The 19,892-nt window shown below is 41.9% G+C and overlaps 1 protein-coding gene across 14 annotated transcripts in view; it reads left to right on the forward strand.

Annotated features, from left to right (window-relative positions):
• Positions 1-1,058: 1,058 nt before the first annotated feature.
• Positions 1,059-19,892, forward strand: part of RHOT1 (ras homolog family member T1) — a 64,069-nt gene continuing 45,235 nt past the window's right edge. For 5 of the 14 annotated variants that reach the window (XM_023587789.3, XM_071210488.1, XM_071210490.1 and 2 more), the window contains exon 1: positions 1,082-1,363. In XM_023587789.3, the coding sequence (XP_023443557.1) occupies positions 1,288-1,363 (76 nt within the window). In that variant the 5' untranslated portion in view covers positions 1,082-1,287. Of the gene's footprint in view, positions 1,775-19,892 lie in introns of all 14 variants that reach the window. The other 9 variants (XM_058283851.2, XM_071210489.1, XM_071210486.1 and 6 more) reach the window with 7 other exon arrangements.

Below are 19,892 nucleotides of genomic sequence, written 5' to 3' on the forward strand. Positions count from 1 at the left end.
AGGGGAGGGGAATTAAATAAATAAAAGTAAATCTTTAAAAAAAAAAAAAAAGAGGCAGGTATTGTCATCATTATTGCCACTTTATGGAAGAAGAAACTGAGGTTTAGAGATGTTAAAGACCTTACTCAAGATCATAGCTATTAGGCGATGGAATCTGGACTCAAATTCAGACAAGGTGTCAGCAGCCCTTAACTGCTGCACTGGACCACACTCCTCCACCTGGGAGGAAGGGGTTTAGTATGATACATGTTTTCTTTTCTTTTTTAAAATTTATTATGTAATATTTAAAATAGAAAGTACATGCAGCACAGACAGTGCCAGAGTGTTCTAGAACAGGGATGTAGCAACAAATTCCTCTGGAGGAGAAGGCCAGGAGAAAATTAAGGTAATATTGGAAAAATCAGTAAGAGTTTATTATCCAGGGCCAACCATGCTAGACAAGAGAAGTATGAGACTCTGCTATGAAGTAAACCACATAGAGGGAGGGAAGTCACTTAATTTGGCTACAGTGAAATGAGTCTGCTTACACAGATGGCATAAAATCTACTCTTATTATTTATAATTTTACATTATAAGCACCGTAGGCAAAAAACAGCTAGGGTGGTGGACTCTGGGTAGTGGGAATGGGCCGATCCTGGGATCCAGGCATCGTTCTAATCAATCAAGCGGGAATGGGCCGATCCTGGGATCTAGGCATCGTTCTAATCAATCAAGCATTTTCTGAGGTAATGTCTACTGAGGTGGGGATACAACTGAAAGCCAGGTAGACAGGTCGCCGCCCTCGTGGAGCTTACAGTCTGGTGAAAAGATGCCTACTCTGAGTCACTGCTAAGCTCTAACTATGTTACCTTGGACAAGGCACATCTCCTGTCCTTATTCTGTAATAATAAATGGGGTTAAGCCAGCTGTCACTAAATGCCCCAGCTCAGAGCGTCATTCCTGGGGTCGCTATGCGCGGAAGAGGATAGGCCAGGTTACAGGGTGCTGCGCTGCGGCGAATCTGACAGTAGGGGCGCTGTTCAGGCCCGGAGGGCGCTCGCGTTCCGAAAGGGCTTGTCCCTTGCCGCGCTCCGTCGGTCCCGCAGCCGCCACCGCCCTCGGGGTCGGAGGAGGCGGAGCTGGCGCTCCCGGGGCCCAGGAGCCGGGAATCCGTAGAGGAGGAGGCGGCGCGGTAGCCCGCGCGGCGGAAGCTCGGGCTGGGCGGCTGGAGAGGCTGGCAAGCGGTGTCGGTAACGCGCGGAGAGCGGCGCCGTGGGGTGGGCGCTCCCGGCGAGAAGAGTCCGCTCCATGCGTGCGGGCCGAGCCCGGCCCCTGCGAGCCACCAACATGAAGAAAGACGTGCGGATTCTTCTGGTGGGAGAACGTGAGTCCGCGCGCCCGGGCCCGCGGCTGCCGCCCCGCTCTCCTCCCTCCGCGCACCCAGGCCTCCTGGCCCCTTCCCTCTTCCTGTTCGGGCTCCTGTAGGCGACCCTCATCCCCACAGCTCTCCTGGGCCCTCCTCCTGGGGCCTCTCTGCTGTCCCCCAGTCGTCCTCCCAAGCCGAGTGTCCTTCTGCCACTAACTGCTCGGCCTTATATCCTCCTTTCTCTTGGAATCCTTTCCTCCTGGGCCTCACCGTTTCCGAGGCCGACTCCTTCCCTCTTCAGACCCTCTCGTCTTCTGTGGAGACTCGCTTGTCACTGCCAGGCAGGTGCTGGAACAGACTGACTGACCTATTGGAATTGCGTGAGCCGGCTAGGGGGAGGGATGCAGAACTATCCGACTTGTGGGCAAGGTCAGGTTTCTGGATTTTTTTTTTTTTTTTGCATTCTCGGTCTTTGCTTTCTCTTCCTTTGAATTGACATTAAAATATGGAACTTTAAAACCCAAAAAAAGAAAGAAAACCACTATTTAGACTTTGCAGTGGAATCATTTCAGGCACCCGCGGTATTTCCTCAAACATTTACTCTCAGTCTCTAGTTATACAAGCACTCAATGAATGAAAAATTATCTGGGGATTCCTTAGTTAAGGAATTTATGATTACCCTAAAGCCTAATTTTTCATCTCTCTTTTTAAGCAGTGTTCATGCCATAGCTATTGATGTACCAACAGACAAACATGAGACCCAAATGGACACAGATACACATGAGAAACCCTAGAGATTCTTAGATTTCACCTTTTGAAGATATAACAAAGGAGAAATTCCTTCTGTTCACTGACATAGGTCAGAGTTGTAGGGTCCTCTTGAAATCACTGCAGGTGTTATGACTCAATGGGTAGAACTAAAATAAGAAGGAAGTGGGCTTTCAGAGGACCGGTTGGTGTTTGTTTTAAAGTACATTAGCTAATGCTCCGCCATGGCTGTTTTGAAGCATTCTCTTCTAAACGCATTCCATTCGCTGAATCTAGTTCATTGTAATGCACTTACTTCCGAGGAAGTTATCTAATTCATTTTTCCCTCTTCTGTAATATTCTTTGATGTTCACTGAAATCTCTGTTTACTTGCTGTGAAGAACTCTTCCTTTACAATAAAGAACTTAGAAGTAAGCTTAGCCAGACTGTAATTTTTAGTTTGTAGTTGCGAATTTTAGTCTTTATTTAGAAATACATCTTAATCTGTATTTTGCATAGACTTCCTTGACAAAGTTTAGGAAGGTGTTATTTAACATGATTTATGCTGATACATTTGGAGCAAAGCAGGGATGTGAATAGATGACCCGTTTAAAAAAGTGATCCAAATTGTATCATTAGGTCATTTTATAGCATAGTCCTTTTTTTTTTTTTAAGTACTGGGAGCTGGGGATTGGACCCAAGACCTTGTATGTGGGAATCCGGCGCTCAACCATGGAGCCACTTCATATTCCCTGAGTTGGTTTTTTCCTTTGTTTTGCTTGCTTGTTTTTGTTTTTTAGGAGGCACCAGAAACTGAATCTGGGACCTCCCATGTGTGAGGTGGGCACTCAACCCCTTGAGCCACATCTGCTCAGCAGTGTAGTACTTTTTCTTTAATCCCCCCATGCGGCTTTTTGCTTGCTGTCTGCTTTCTGTGTTCATTTGCTGTGCGTTCTTTTGTGTCAGTATTAATTTATTCCCCCCACCCCCGCTTACAGCTTGGTTGCTGTCTGCTCTCTGTCCATTCGCTGCACGTTCTTCTGTGTTTTTTCTTGTCTCCCTTTTTTTTTTTTTTCTGTTGTATCACCTTGCTGAGCCGGCTGTCCACAGCATGTGGGCAAGCCCTCGGGACGTGAACCCAGGGCTTCCCGTATGGTGATGGGACCCCAACTGATTGAGCCATAGCCATTTCCCCAGTGTTACTTTTAAGAACAATTTTTTTCTAAATTTGCTTGTAATCTTAGTAGGTAAAGCATCTAAAGAGAAATGCTGTGCATATGTAAGATGTACATTGTCATATTGTCAGCCTTAGGGCATTAAAGTTAAACGTTAACAGTATCAGTTATGGAGGAATAAAAAAATAAAAGAATTCAACATATGTTAGAAAAATTATAAGCCATGTTCTGCAGAAATGCAAGTGAGTAAGAAAGTTGATAAAAGTGTATGTGGGGGGAAGTGATTATGGCTCAACTGATAGAGCATCCGCCTACCATATGGAGGGTCCAGGGTTTGATACTCAGGGCCTCCTGACCTGTGTGGTGAGCTGGCCCACGCGCAGTGCTGCCGTGCGCAAGGAGTGCTGTGTCACGCAGAGATGTCCCCCACATAGGGGTACCCCACATGCAAGGAGTGCACCCCGCAAGGAGAGCCGCCCCACGTGAAAAAAGTGCAGCCCGCCCAGGAGTAGCGCCACACACACACAGAGCTGATACAGCAAGATGACGCAACAAAAAAAGTGACACAGTTTCCCAGTGCCACATGACAAGAATGCAAGCACAAGCAGACACAGAAGAACACACAGCGAATGGACATAGAGAACAGACAACAGGGGGGAAGGGTACAGAAATAAATAAAATAAATCTTTAAAAAAAAAACTGTATGTGGGGGAAGCAGATGTGATTCAAGCAACTGAGCTCCCGCCTACCACAAGGGAAGTCCCGGGTTCAGTTACTGGTGTCTCCTGGAGAAGACAAGCAAGACAGCGAGCTGGTGCAACAGGCAGGTGCAGTGAGCTAACACAACAAGATGACACAAGGAGACACAAATAGGAGAGACAATGAGAGACACAACAAAGCAGGGAGCTGAGGTGGCTCAAGCAATTGAGCACCTCTCTCCCACGTGGGATGTCCAGGCTTGGTTCCCAGTGCCTCCTAAAGACTTGATGAACAGACACAGCACACAGCGAATGGACATAGAGAGCAGATAGTGAACACAAACAGTGAGGGGAGTTTAAGTAAATAAAGTAAATCTTTTTTGAGAAAAAAGCATACATGAAGAGCTGATGTGGCTCAGTGGCTGAGCACCAGTTTCCCACATTAAAGGTTCTGGGTTTAATCCTTGGTCCTAGTACTTAAAAAAAAAAAAAGTGTGTAAGAGTTTTTTGATCAAAGAAATGGAGTAACCTGACCAAAAGAAAGCCTTGGTTTTGAGGAAGACCTTTTTCTTAAAGGGGTGGTACAAAAAGCTTTTGACTACCTACATGGATTTTTTTTTCACATTTGAACATACTAGAAATAATTGAACTATGTAATTTTAAGTAGTTACTTAAAAGCTATTTTTTTTTTGGGGGGGGAGATGATTGAAGCATCAGTTTTTTGAGATTTAATGTAAATATTTAGCAGCTGTTAACTTGCCTGTAACATTAAATGCTAGGTCAACATAAGTGTAACCCAGGCTATTTTAATATTGGTCTGTTAACGGGACGTATCTACATTATTGATAGTAGGAAAAAGTGGTTAACAATTTGAGTTATTACTTGTTGAGCGAGTCATCTAATTTCTAGATGTAGTTTTTTTGTTTTTAGTTTTTTTTTAAAGATTTATTTATTTCTCTCCCCTCCTCCCGCCCCAGTTGTTTGTTCTCTGTGTCTATTCGTTGGGTGTTCTTCTTTGTCCGCTTCTGTTGTCGTCAGTGGCACAGGAATCTGTTTCTTTTTGTTGCGTCATCTTGCTGTGTCAGCTCTCCGTGTGTGCGCATGGGCCAGCTCCACACGGGTCAAGGAGGCCCGGGGTTTGAACCACGGACCTCCCATGTGGTAGACGGACGCCCTAACCACTGGGCCAAGTCCGCTTCCCTAGATGTAGTTTTGTTGTTGTTTTTCCCAGGAGGCACCGGGAATTGAACCCGGAACCTTGTACATGGGAAGCAGGCACACGACCACTAAGTTACACCTACTCCTCTAGATGTAGTTTTAAGATGTTTAACCCAGGGGTAGTGGGAAAAGCAAAATAAAAGGAGCACTATCTTTGATATTATTGTCATAAAGCCTGTTCATTCTCTATCACTTTAGTAGATTTTATTCTGTCATTGTGTGTCCCTGAACCACATAGCAGCAGCCACATTCACTGAGGCTCTGAAATAGTTGTGAATGTTTTCAACATTCTTTTTTTCTTTTTAAGATTTATTTATTTATTTCTCTCCCCTTCCCCCCCTCCCCCGGTCGTCTGTTCTCTGTGTCTATTTGCTGCGTCGTCTTCTTTGTCCACTTCTGTTGTTGTCAGCGGCACGGGAATCTGTTTCTTTTTGTTGTGTCATCTTGTTGTGTCAGCTCTCCGTGTGTGCGGCGCCATTCTTGGGCAGGCTGCACTTTCTTTCGCGCTGGGTGGCTCTCCTTATGGGGCGCACTCCTTGCGTGTGGGGCTCCCCTACACGGGGACACCCCTGCGTGGCACGGCACTCCTTGCACGCATCAGCGCTGTGCGTGGGCCAGCTCCACACGGGTCAAGGAGGCCCGGGGTTTGAACCGCAGACCTCCCATGTGGTAGACGGACGCCCTACCCACTGGGCCAAGTCTGCTTCCCAGTTTCAACGTTCTATTGGCTAGACCTGTACTCTACTTTTAAGATGAAAAGGATCTTTTCTTGACCTACTTTTGATCCATCTAGGCTTTAATACTAACCAGTTGCTTAATGACTTTGTAGTACTTAAATCAGAGAAGTTATATTGTCTATAACTTTTGAGGTATTTATCTGTAGGGTAAGCCAAAGTTTTAAAAATACCCTCTATGTCTTATCTTAATTGTTGAACATATCAGATACCATTCAGGCCAAATCAAAAGTCAATTACTGGGAGCAGATGTTGCTCAAGCAGTTGAGTGCCCACCTCCCACATGGGAGATCCTGGGTTCAGTTCTTGGTGTACCCTTAAAAACAAACAAACCAAAAACAATAAGCAAAACAAATGAAAAACCAACTCAGGGAAACCAATGTGGCTTGGTGGTTGAGTGCTGGCTTCCCACATATGAGTTCCTGGGTTCAATCTCTGGCCCCTGTACCTCAAAAAATAAATAAATAAATAAAAACTGATCAACTCTCCTATGGTCATGTAGACTTTCTTTTTCTTTTTTTTCAAGTAAGTTACTATAAACAAAACAAATTTTAAAAATCTTTAAAATTGTATCCACACAAAACTTATCTCTTCAAATCATAATTTTTCAAATTAGCCAGAATTTGTATTTAACTGGATTTGTATTAGTATGCTTAACAAATACTCTTGTCCCAGTAAAATTAGCAAGAACCTTACCTTATACCTTTTTGTATAAATCAGGTAACAACATTGAAAGTACATAGGATAATTTTAGTTTTGGTTTTATTTTAGTTTTGTTCAGCTGTGGCCTAAACTATTGTAATATATCCTTACCTGGTCTCTCATCCTCCTCTGGTCTATTCTCCCTGTTGCAGGCAGAGTCATCTTTAAAAAAATATCTCAGATTTTGTTACTCACATTAAAAATTCTCCAGTGATTTCTACTTTTTCTTAGAATAAAGTCCAGACTTGTGATTGCAGGCCTACAAGACCCTTCACAAGACCCTTTTGTACCATGCTCTCCTTTGCTGCTCTCTCTAAAAGAAGACCCTGAACCAGTCATTACCCTGTTACTCTTTTTTTTTTTTAAAGAGATTTATTTTATTTATTCCCCCCCCCCCCATCTATTCTCTGTGTCCATTCGCTGTGTGTTCTTCTGCATCCGCTTGCCTTATCTGGTGGCACTAGGAAACTGTGTCCCTTTTTTGCTGTGTCATCTTGCTGCATCAGCTCTCTGCATGTGTGGTGCCACTTCTGGGCGGGCTGTGCTTTTTTCACACGGGGTGGCTCTCCTTGCCGGGCGCACACCTTCCGCGTGGGCCATCCCTACACAGGAGCGCCCCTACGTGACACAACACTCCTTGTGCGTGGCAGCACTGCGCGTGGGCCAGCTTACCACACGGGTCAGGAGGCCCTGGGTATTGAACCCTAGACTGCCCATATTGAAGACGGACTCTCTATCAGTTGAGCCACGTCTGCTTCCCCCCATTACCCTTAAGATTTGTTCACACTTGTTTGCTTGACTCTTTGGGTAGAAGGGAAACCTCCTCCGGGTAGAGGATTTGTCTTGTTCATTGCTGTATCCCCAGTGCTTAGAATAGGCCTGGCACAAAAGTATGAACATAAATAGTTGTTGAAAGATGAATGAGTTTAAGCTAGGTCAGGTTGTTTAAGGTGTTCCTTGTTTTTCACACGATTCCTTGAGTCATAAAAATATGATCATTCTCCATTCTTGAATCCATTCTGATATGCTTATTGTTAGGAGTTGAAGGGACAGCTTTCATCCTGTCTCTTGTTCCATGTCGTTAGTTTTGTCTGGGAGATTCCTGTGCTCTGGAAGGAAAGTAGATCAGTGACTTATGGTGATAATGCCATGCTATTTCATGGTTTGGCTGCCAGGAAGTATAGCTCTTACCAAAAGAGGTCAGCTTCTCCTTGAAACACCACAGGCCATCACAGAGGACTGAAGGGGACTGGGGAAAAATACTTCGGTTATCAAGTTAGAAATAAGAGTTGAAGAGACTTCAGGTACAAGCTAGCATTTATTTTAGATAAAAAACCTTTCTAAGGTCATTTTGAAGTCATGTCACTGTCCATTCTAGTCTTTGTTGGAATGATATTCAAAGATTAAACTGTGCCAGTTTCTATTATGCTGTGTTCTAGTACCTGGATGATGATCTATAGCCAAGAATGTTTGAATAGAGAGTCTTTTCTACATCATCTGCACATATGTCTTGAATCTATGTTTTTTTGTTCATTTGGCGCAAGTTTAGCACTAATGATCTGGATTGAAGGAAAGGGATGGTCTATAGCTGTGTGACAGTATTTGTCCTTCTGCAGAGCACAATTGTCTGCATATGGTCAATGACATTTCCCTTCAGAACAGTTGCTATTTCCCCACATGCTAAAGTTTTCCAATTAAAATTATAACTCCATAAGTCACCCTCCCCCCCTACTATATCCTACCTACAGAAACTTAGCTCCTAACAAAGCTCCTTAATAAAGAATTAGATAAAAAATGTGAAATAGGTCTCTCTACACTTGAAGCAAAGGGTGTTTGTTATCTAGAAAAATAGCCAGTATGGTTAATAGAATGATAATTGGAACCAGAATGTTATTTCTGCTTTATGAATATTGGGAATTTTGCTCTCATTTAGAACTAGATGTTCAAAAGATGTGATGAAAAGACAAATTTGTGACCTGGATAAATTTAGATAATTTGTCTGATGTTGATGAATTATGTTTCCCATGGATGACCTACTTGGAAGCAGAGAATCTCATACAGAACTGTGGCATGTAGCATTAAACCAAATCATAAAAGGCCTCTGTCCCTGAGGTAATTGTGGCCTTACTTTTTGTTTTCATAGATTATTCAGTATTTCTCAGGCAAAAGAGAGGAAATAAAGACCATCAGATGGCTGGCTAACAAAGGATAATTTTTTTGTCCTCCATATTAAGTATAAGTTTTAATTAGTAAAGTGATTAAAGAAGCCCTAGGGATTTTTCCCCTTATGAAAATAATATTTATTTTCTGGAGCATTTAAAAATATTTGGTGTTTATACTCATGTCTGCTAGTGTGAAAGGACCATTTTTGATAGGCTTATTTAAATAGTTTTAAAATAAGCTAGTGTGAAGGGACCGTTTTTGATAGGCTTATTTAAATAGTTTTAAGAATTTAACATCCTAAAATATTTTCTTTAACCTTGAGGCTCTTTTATTTGTTTCTCAATTAAAATTAGATTAAATTGGCCTGATTTAATTTTAAACATGCTACTTCATTATTTCTTTGATAGTTTTCACTCAAGGTTAGATAGGTAGGTCTTAAAGGAAGCAAAAAGCCCTAGTTTAGATTTACTGAAGCATTTCTTAACTAAATTACATCTGTATAATCCCTTATTAAAGTGGTTATATCTCACTGCCCTTTCAAATAGAAACCCAAAATTATACTGATGAACATGTGCTCATTTTCTCCCAAGTTCACTGGAATTTGTCTTTCTTGCCCCAATTTTGAACTTTGTTTAGAAAAGGAAATCATTCTTGGATTTTGTTTGGAGGAGATTAATGTTCTCTGATTTTTAAAAAGGACTTGTATAATACAATTATTTCAAAAACTAGATGGATTTGTTATATTGTACTGAGTGCTAAACTGCCTCAAAACCATTTCCAAATTAAGCAGGATATGAATAAGTAAAATGATCACACTCTCAGTGGTAGTACTGATGGAAATAACTTAACCAGAACTATTCCCACTCTTTGGTACCACTGTCTTATGTATGTATTATGTTCAACCATAAATAAAGCACTTTAATACAGGTCTCTTTTTTTTTTTTTTTTTTAAGATTTTTTAAAAATTTATTTCTCTCCCTCACCCCCCCTGTTGTCTGCTTCCTGTGTTCATTCTCTGTGTGTTCTTCTGTGTCCACTTGTATTCTTGTCAGTGGCACCCGGAATATGTGTCTCGTTTTGTTGTGTTATCTTGCTGTGTCAGCTCTCCGTGTGTGCAGCTCCACTCCTGGGCAGGCTGCACTTTTGTCGTGCAGTGGGGCTCCCCTACGCGGGGGACACCCCTGTATGGCACGGCACTCCTTGCACGCATCATCGCTGCGCATGGGCCAGCTTCACCACACGGGTCAGGAGGCCCTGGGTTTGAACCTTGGACCTCCCATGTGGTAGGCAGATGCTCTATCCATTGAGCCAAATCCGTTTCCCAATACAGGTCTTGATATGCATGTGCAAGTGTTTTACTTATATTTACTTCAAAATTCTTTTCAGGGGAGCAGGTGTGGCTCAATGGTTGAACGCCTGCTCCCCATGTACAAGGTCCTGAGTTCAAATTCCTGGTGCCGCCTAAAAAAAAAAGTCTTTTTAATCTAAGGGTCTTATGTAGCAAAGAATCTGCTTTGTAAAATATACCAGCATTCACCAGCTATTTTACTAAAATATTAGCATCTCTAATTTCTGCCTTCACCTTCTTCACAGAGCTGTAAATATCTTCCCAGTTACTACAGTCCACCACAAAATAATGAAGCTTGGCACCCAGTCTTCTACATTCTGCTGCTGTATCTTCAATTTAATTCCATGTTTATTTCTATCTCAAAGAATCAGTTTGCTTTTTTTTTTTTTGAGATCCCGAGGCTGGGGATTGAACCTGAGACCTGTATGAAGCCACTGAGCCACATAGGCTTCCTTGAGTTGATTTTTTTGCTTGTTTCGCTTGTTGTTTGTTTTTGTTTCTTCAGGAGGCACCAGAAACCAAACACGGGACCTCTCATGTGGGAGGTGGGAGCTTAACTGCTTGAGCCACATCTGCTCCCTCCCAGTTTGCTTTTAAGTTTGGCAAATTCAAAGGCGTCAGTCTCCCAAGTCCATGTCCAGCTTCAGTAATCAGTACCATTTCTCTGGTGACTCATTTTCTCTTCTTAGAAATAAAAAGCTTAACGAGAGATTCTAAGGTTAAGACAATCAGAAGGGGCAGAAGACGGAAGCAGTCTAGAAAGAATTTCATCCTTTTTATTACTACGAGCTCTTTGGTATTGTTCTAATGAGTTTTAAGAAGAGAGATGAGCTAAAGCAATCTACAAATTCAGTACAATATTCCAGCAACCTTTTTTGCAGAAATGGAAAAGCTGATCCTCAAATTCATATGGAATTTCAAGGGGCCCTGAATAGCCAACAACATTGAAGAAGAACAGAGTTGGAAGGGTCATACTTGTCTTCAAAACTTACTACATGGGAGTGGATGTGGCTCAAGCATTTGAGCTCCTGCCTCCCACATGGGAGGTTCCAGGCTCCATTCCCGATGCTTCGTGAAAAAAACAAAAACGAACAACAAGCAAAACAAAATGAAAAACCCAACTCAGGGAAGCCAATGTAGCTCAGTGGTCAAATGCCACCTTCCCACGTATGAGGTCCCAGGTTCAATCCTTGGCCCTCAGTACCTAAAAAAAATAAAAAAATTAAAAAAAATTACTACAAAGCTTCAGTAATTAAAACAGTGTGATACTGGCATAAGGATAAACTTATAGACTAATGGAATAGAATGGAGAATCCAGAGGTAGAGTCATACTCCATGGCCAGCTGATTTTCCACAAAGGTGCCAAGTCATTCAGTGGGGGAAATAATAGTGTCTTTAACAAATGATGCTGGGACAACTGAAAATTCACATGCATGTAGACTCCTACTTCTTACCTGCCCACCAAAAAAATTAATTCAAAATAGATCAAAGACCTAATTATAAGAACACTATAAAACTCTTATAAGAAAACAAAACATAGGGAAATATCTTCAAGACCTTGTAATGAGGCACTGGGACTTTTAGATTTTATGCTAAAGGCATGAGCAACAAAAGAAAAAATAGATAAAATGGACTTCATTAAAATTAAAACCTTTTGTGCATCAAAGGACATCAAGAAAGTAAAAAGACAGCCTAGAGAAATGGAGAAAATATTTGGAAAATAAAGGATATAAAGGACTCCTACAAGTCAATAACAAAAACATGGGCAAGTATTTGAATATACATTTTTCCAAAGAAGATATTCAGGTAGCCAATAAGTATATGAAAAGATGCTCAACATCATTAGCCATTACAGAAATGCAAATTAAAACTTTGAGATACCATTTCACACCCACAAGGATAGCTATTATTAAAAAAAAACAGGGAAGCAGATGTGGCTCAAGTGATTGGGCTTCCATCTACCACATGCGAGGAACCAGGATCGATCCCCGGGGCCTCCTGGTAAAAGGTGTGCCTGTGTTGCAAGCCAGTTCTGCACGGCGAGCCATACAGCAAGATGATGGCGCAACAGAAGGACAAGGCGAGACGCAACAGAAACCAGGAACTGAGGTGGTGCAAGGGACAGGGAACTTCTCTCCACATTGGATGTCCCCAGGATCAAATCCTGGTGAATCCTAGAGGAGAAAACAAGAAGAGAAGACAAAAAGAGAAATAGACACAGGAGATCACACAGCAAATAGATATAGCAAAAACAACAGGGTGGGGGAAGAAAAAAAAAGATGCATCCTCATAAAAAACAAACAAACAGAAAATAACAAGTGTAAGCAAGGATGCAGAGAAATAGGAACCCTCATACACTGTTGGTGGGAATGTAAAATGGTGCAGCCACTGTGGAAATCAGTTTGTCAGGATCCTCAGAAAGTTTTATGTGAAATTACCCTATGATCTGGCAATTCCATTCCTAGGTATATACCTAAAAGAACTGAAAGCAGGGACTTAGACAGATATCTGTACAACAATATGCATTGAAGCATTATTTACAATAGCTAAAAGATGGCAGCAATCTTAAGTGTCATCAACAAATGACTGGATAAACAAAATGTGGCTTATCCATAACAATGGGTTATTATTCAGTCATAAAAAGAAGTGAAGTATTCATACATGCTTCAGCATTGATGAATGTGAAGACATCATGTTGAGTGAAATAAGCCAGACACAAAAGAACACATTGTGGGAAGCGGATTTGGCTCAACGAATAGAGCATCTGCCTACCCCATGGGTGGTCCAGGGTTCAAACCCAGGGCCTCCTGACCTGTGTGATGAGCTGGCCCATGCAGTGCTGATGCGCTCAAGGAGTGCTGTGCCTTGCAGGGGTGTCCCCCACGTAGGGGAGCCCCATGCTCAAGGAGTGCGCCCATAAGGAGAGCCGCCCAGCATGACAAAAGTGTAGCCTGCCCAAGGTGGCACCGCACACACACAGAGCTGACGCAGCAAGATGATGCAACAAAAAGACATAGATTCGTGGTGCCGCTGACAAGAATACAAGCGGACACAGAAGAACACACAGTGAATGGACACAGAGAGCAGACAACTGTGGGGAGGGGTGGTGGGCGGGGAAGGGGAGAGAAATAAAAAATCTTAAAAAAAAAAAGAACACATTGTATGATTTCTCTTTTAGGAAATACTTAGAATAAGCATATTCATAGAGACAGAAAACAGAATTGTGGTTACCAGAGGTGGGGAATGGAAGGGATGAGAGTTGTTGCTCAATGAGCATGAGTTTTTGATTTGGGTTGATGAAAACTGTGGAAATAAATGGTGAAAGTTACACAGTGTTTGGTCAGTGCAATTAATGTCAAAGAATTGTCCATTTGTAAAATGGTTAAAATGATTTTTATGTTGTATATATTTTACCCAAGTAAAAATAAATAAATAATTTAAAAAGAGAGAGAGGAAGATTAGATGAATTTAGAGTCATAGTGTGAGATGGGTTGTTAAAGGTAATGTAGAATACCTGTTGATGGCCTGAATTTTGAAAGGGGATCTTCAGTGATTGTGATTAAGGAGCAATAAGTTCTTAATTTTTTTGGCAACTAGTAGGCCTTTTAGTGCTGGTGATTGACTTTATGTATCATCTTGTTTAATCTGTCAGTCAGAAGGAAAGACACCTAAAGAGATGTCAACCCTCTCCAATACAGGTGTCAGGGTCGCCAGCGAAAGCATAACTCACAGGCTCTGATGGAAAGATGTTTTGGTCACATAGAGATGAGACAGAGCAAGGTCACCTTCACTTGTGGACATTGTTTTCCCATAGTCAGCAGGTCTTCATCTGTGGCCAATGCAGGGAGATGTTCTATGCACAGCACTCGTCTCTTGTGGTCGTGTGCTGCCGTAGTGGAGAAGCCTCACTCCCTTCTTGCCAGTCACAGATATATACAGGGGTATGAGCTGGATGTCTTAACTCATGCCCACCAGAGTCAGACTGCCTCCAGTGAATGCTTACATCTAGGTTCAGGACAATAGGGGAAGGAATGTATCAACAGTTCCCTTATTTACTAGGGGTTTGTGTTTTAGTCTGTCAGGCTGACACACCTGGTCCTGAGCACAGGATGTATTTGTGGGTTCCAAGGAAAGGCAGCAGGTGGGTCTAGGACTGCCTCCTACCGCATAACCCTTTTGAGCTGTGGATTAAGGGTTAGTAGGCTCCTTCTGAAACTGGCAGGGGCCTTGAAGTGGTGGGATATAGCAAAATTTTAAAAAGGCAGTTCTGAAAAGGATTCTGAGAAGACTCAAGATCTTAAGGGTATTGAGATGGGCAAATTTCTCAAGGAATAAAAGTAGGACCTGTTTTCCTTTTGGTTGCCAAGGAGCACTTGAGTTATTGAGTGTCCGATTAAGGATTGGTGTGTAGAGATGTATAAGATATCCATGGGTGCTCTTTGAAAATGAAGAAGTATCTGGGAACATCTGTGCTGGTGGCATTTGTGGGATTTTGAAAACACAAAAGGGGAAAGCCGGCATCTCTACTGGGATGAGAAAGACCCAGAAGTTCAAAGGTCACAGGAATTATACAGGTATTGGATCTTCCAAAAGCCTTTTTGTTTTGAGTACCTGGAAGTTAAACTACTCCTGAAATAAATTACATAAAGTACGGAGCCCGGTGGACTTGACAGGACTTCACAGCACAGGCACTCTCCTGTCTAGTTATCTACAAAGACCTCTGCTGTGTGTTATTCCTCTTATATCAGACATTACCACTCTTTGCAGGAACCTTATTAGTACTCTATCTCAGATGTAGTCATCTTGCTCTGCAGCATCAGTTGCCAAGAGTAGAAAATAGACACAAGGTCCAAGTTGTAGGTTTCCTGATGCTGAATCAAGAGAACAAGTGGCTTAGCATCAGTTTAAGAGAACTATTTTGCCTCCATTGTGTATAATAATGTGGGATTAGGGTGGACTAGTGTAGGAGTTAAGGTGAACACTACCAGCAGAAGGTTTGGGGTTCCCAGAATGTTAATTATTAAGACCATGATGAAGAGAGTTAAGGAAAAAGGTTCTGAAATGCTGAATATAAGTCAGAAGTCCTAGAAATTCTATTGTTCCTCAATTTTTTGAGCCATAACTCCTTTGCAAAACTCTCATACCCTTCTTTAGTATTATTTGAAATTTCAACATTTTTTTTTGATAGAAAACAGTGAAAAAAGTAATTTTAGAATGTTTTTTAAAAAAACATGATTGCCTCCATAGTTACCTACTATTCACAGTTCTTCAATTGCTTTTTTTCCCCAAAGGCTCAATTATTTATTTATCCCCCCCCACCCGTTGTCTGCTCTTTTTGTCCATTCCCTGTGTGTTCCTTTTATGTCTGCTTGTGTTCTCATTAGGTGGCTCTGGGAACCAATACTGGGACATTCCAGAGTAGAATAGAGGCATTCATTCTCTTGTGTCACCTCAGCTCCTGTTCTGCTACGTCTTCTTATTGTCTCTCCTCTGTGTCTTGTTGCGTCATCTTGCTGCGCCAACTGTCCGTGTCACCTGGCACTCCTGCATGGGGTGGCACTCCCATGTGGGCCAGCTTTCTGCATGGGCCAGCTCGACACAGGGGCCAGCTTGCCTTCACCAGGAGGCCCTGGGCATTGAACCCTGGACCTCCTCTATGGTAAACAGGAGCCCACTGCTTGAGCCACATCTGTTCCCTTCAATTGCTCTTAAGAAAAGTTTTGAATGAGTGAGTTCTAGAAGTGCTAGGAGGTGGAACTAATTTCCCAAGTGGTAGTACTGAAGCTATAGCAATGCTGTTGTGCTTGGGCAAGGTGATAACAAGTAGTTTAGTGTGGCTGGTGTGCTAGAGGTCCTTCTTCCATTCATATAATATGAAAAAATTTGCTTATCCATGCGTTTCCAAATACTTGGTTATTGAATTATGTAGACTCATACATGGTATTTTAGTATATACCATATATCATAGAATATTAATATAAGTTATGTGACACAGGAGTAGTTGAGAGGAGGGAAGAGAGTGAGAGCTGCAATAGCCCTGGAATGTCTTTAGGGATGAGGTAGAATTTGAGCTGTCCTTATGAGATGATTAAGATTTGAATAAGTAGAGGGGAGAATATTTTGGATGAGTAAAAGTGTGAGGGGGCAGGACTGGCTTGTTTATATGAGCAGAATGGGGCCTTATTTCGAACAAATTGTGGTATTAGGGCTCTCCAAAGAAACAGAATTGACAGGATATGTGTGTTTATTAATATTATATATATATAAATTAATAGATTTACTACTGGAAGGGTTTACACAACCACGGGAATTGCAATTCCAAATTCAGTAGGACAGGTTGTAAGTTAGGAACTTGATGGTGATGTGAAATTCCCCAGAAAAAGCTGCCTGGCTGAAGTAAAGATAGAAATTTCTGATTGCTGAAATTATCAGGTCTTCCTTTAAGGTCTTCAACTGTTTGGATAAGACTTCTCTCATTGCTGAAGACAGTTTCTTTTGTTGATTGTAGATGTAATCAGCCATCGATGCAAACACCTGATTTAAATCCACAAAATACCTTCACAGTAATAATCAGGCCAGTGCTTGCTTGACCAACAACTGGATGCCATAACTTAGCCAAGTTGACACATGAAATTAACCATCACATTGTGTATGTGGGGAATAGTGGGAAATGAGATTAGTTAGGCAAGTTGGGCTAAATTATATGTGAACTTCAAAGGCCTGTATAATAGTTTCAACTGGAAATGGTAGGTAATTGGGAGTGAAGGAAGGCTTTTTTTTTCTTTTTTCCCTTTTTGAGGGGCTGGGATTGAACCCCAGACCTTGTATGTGGGAAGCTGGCACTCAACTACTGAACCACATCTGTTCCCTTGAGTTGGATTTTCCATTTGCTTGTTGTTAGTTTTTTTGCTTTTAGGAGACACCAGGGACCAAACCGGACTTCCTACCCGGGATGCAGGTGCTCAACCGCTTGAGCCACATCAGCTCTTAAGGAAGGCTTTTGATCTGATGAGTTGGAAAATGAAAGGAAGGTAGACTGGTAGTTGTACTCTTTTTTAAAAATTTTTTAATTTTTTAATTTTTTATTTATTTCTCTCCCCTTCCTTCCCCCCACCCCAGTTGTCTGTTCTCTGTGTCCATTCACTGTGTGTTCTTCTGTGACCGCTTCTATCCTTATCAGCAGTACCAGGAATCTGTGTTTCTTTTTGTTGCGTCATCTTGTTGTGTCAGCTCTCCGTTTGTGCTTCTTGGGCAAGCTGCACTTTCTTTTGCGCTGGATGACTCTCCTTATGGGGCGCACTCCTTGCGCGTGGGGCTCCCTATGCGGGGGACACCCCTACGTGGCAGGGCACTCCTTGTGCACATCAGCACTGCACATACACCAGCTCCACACGGGTCAAGGAGGCCCGGGGTTTGAACCGCGGACCTCCCATGTGGTAGGCTGACACCCTATCCATTGGGCCAGGTAGTTGTATTCTTGGTAAATTAAAGAGGGAGAGACTGGAGAAGGGGGTAGAAAGTAGAGAACTGGCAGGTGTTGCAATAAAAGTACCATTATTTGGGAAAGGGAAAACAGGAACGCATGAATATTTAACATTTCAAAGGAAAATTTGACAAACTTTGAATGCTAAATATGGAGGAGAGGTGAATCAAATATGATTTTTTGCTTTTTGTCCTGATACGTGGGAAGAGTATTTACTTTATTGGCAATAACTTTATAATTCCATTAGAATGTAATCTCCATAAGAATAGGGAAGACTTGGTGGCCTTGATCACTGTGGTATCCCCAGCACATGAAAGAATGCCTTACATAGATGTGCTCAAGAACTATTTGTTGAGGGAAGCGGACTTGGCCCAATGGATAGGGCGTCTGCCTACCACATAGGAGGTCCGTGGTTCAAACCCTGGGCCTCCTTGACCCGTGTGGAGCTGGCCCATGTGCAGTGCTGATAAGCGCAAGGAGTGCCCTGCCACGCAGGGATGTCCCCCACATAGGGAGCCCCACGCACAAGGAGTGCGCCCTGTAAGGAGAGCCGCCCAGCACGAAAGAAAGTGCAGCCTGCCCAGGAATGGTGCCGCACACACGGAGAGCTGACACAGCAAGATGACGCAACAAAAAAAGAAATACAGATTCCCATGCCGCTGACAACAGAAGTAGAAATAGACAAAGAAAACAGACAACTGCAGGGTGGGGAGGAAGGGGAGATAAATAAATAAATCTTAAAACAAAAAAACATTCCAGGTGCTGCTGACAAGAATACAAATGGACACAGAAGAACACACAGTGAATGGACACAGCAGACAACGGTGGGGGCGGGGGAAGGGAGAGAGATAAATTAAATTTAAAAAAATTAAAAATAGAAAAAACAAAAAAACCCCAAGTAGACAAAAATTTGAGGAGAAACAGTGTATTTACATAGTTTCTCAAAGTATCTCCCCAGAAGATACTTTTTAATTACAGAAGGAAAAATAATAACTTTATAGTGGAGACAGCTGGCAGATATTGCCTTGTCCAAGTGATGGGAGCTAATATCACCTGTAATGGGACATACTGAAATCGTCTGCCTTCTGCTATACTGCAATGAGGAGGATATACAATCCCTTCTGGGATATTCCTGCCCAAAAGGCAAAACCTAGAATTAATTATGGGACAATATCACACAAATCCAATTGAGGAATGTTCTACAAATTAAATTGTATACTCTTCAAAAATATTAAAGTCTTGAAAGACAAAAATGTTGAAGAACTCTTTCAGATTAAAGGAGAATAAAAAGACATGGAAACCAAATACATCCTTTGTTCTTAGGTTGGATCCTGAACCAGAAAAAAATGTATTTTTCTTTGAAGGATAATAGTGGGACAAATAGTGAATTGTGAATAAAGTCTATAAATTAAATAACAGTATTGTATCTGAGTTAATTTCCTGATTTGATGATGTACTGATCTTGTTTTTAGGAAATATACCCTGAAGTATTTAGGAGTAAAAGAGGTGTCATGTCTGCAACTTGCTCTCAAATGGCTTTGAAAAGAAAATTATATGTAGAGAGAGACAGCAACATAGACACTTAGTTCTGAAAATAACTTAAAAAAAAAAAAGTAAAACAGCCAGAGCTGAATCAGTCACCAAGAATCAGTGAATATTTTAATTAACTTCTGTAGCATTTGTATATAAGATGCTTGCTAACTTTAGGGGTCACCACTACCTTCTATATTATTAACTTGTTTTAGCAGTATTTTTTAAAATATGACATAAGGAAGGCAAAGAGCACTGGCTTGGCCATCAGGGGGTAGGTTATTCTCAGGACTACAACTGATTTTTTTAAGGAGGTACTGCGTATTGAATCTAGGACCTTCTACATGGGAAGCAGGCTCTCAGCCACTGAGCTACACCTGTGTCCCAACAACTAATGTGTTAGTGACATCTTGTGAAAATCACTGTGAGATCATCATTGCTTATCTGAATATTTTGGCGGGAATGGATAAGTTGATGTTGTTGACTAGGTTCTAGCAATTCTGTGATGATGGGCTCTAAGATTTACTGACATGGTGGGAACTCATGCCTTATTATCAGCCATTTGGAAAAGTCCCAAGCCTTCTCACACAGGTCTCTTCAGAAAATTTCTGTAGGAATCAAAACTAGACCTGTTAAACCATCTAATCTTATATCCCTCCACCAGCAGTACTCAGTTTTTCACACCACACTCTCCAAGTTGTTTTGGCCAGTATTCTTCCTTAGTTCCAGCCGTTCATTATTTTTCCAAG

The sequence above is a fragment of the Dasypus novemcinctus genome, chromosome 21 (assembly GCF_030445035.2).
Source record: "Dasypus novemcinctus isolate mDasNov1 chromosome 21, mDasNov1.1.hap2, whole genome shotgun sequence".
NCBI classification, from domain to species: domain Eukaryota; kingdom Metazoa; phylum Chordata; class Mammalia; order Cingulata; family Dasypodidae; genus Dasypus; species Dasypus novemcinctus.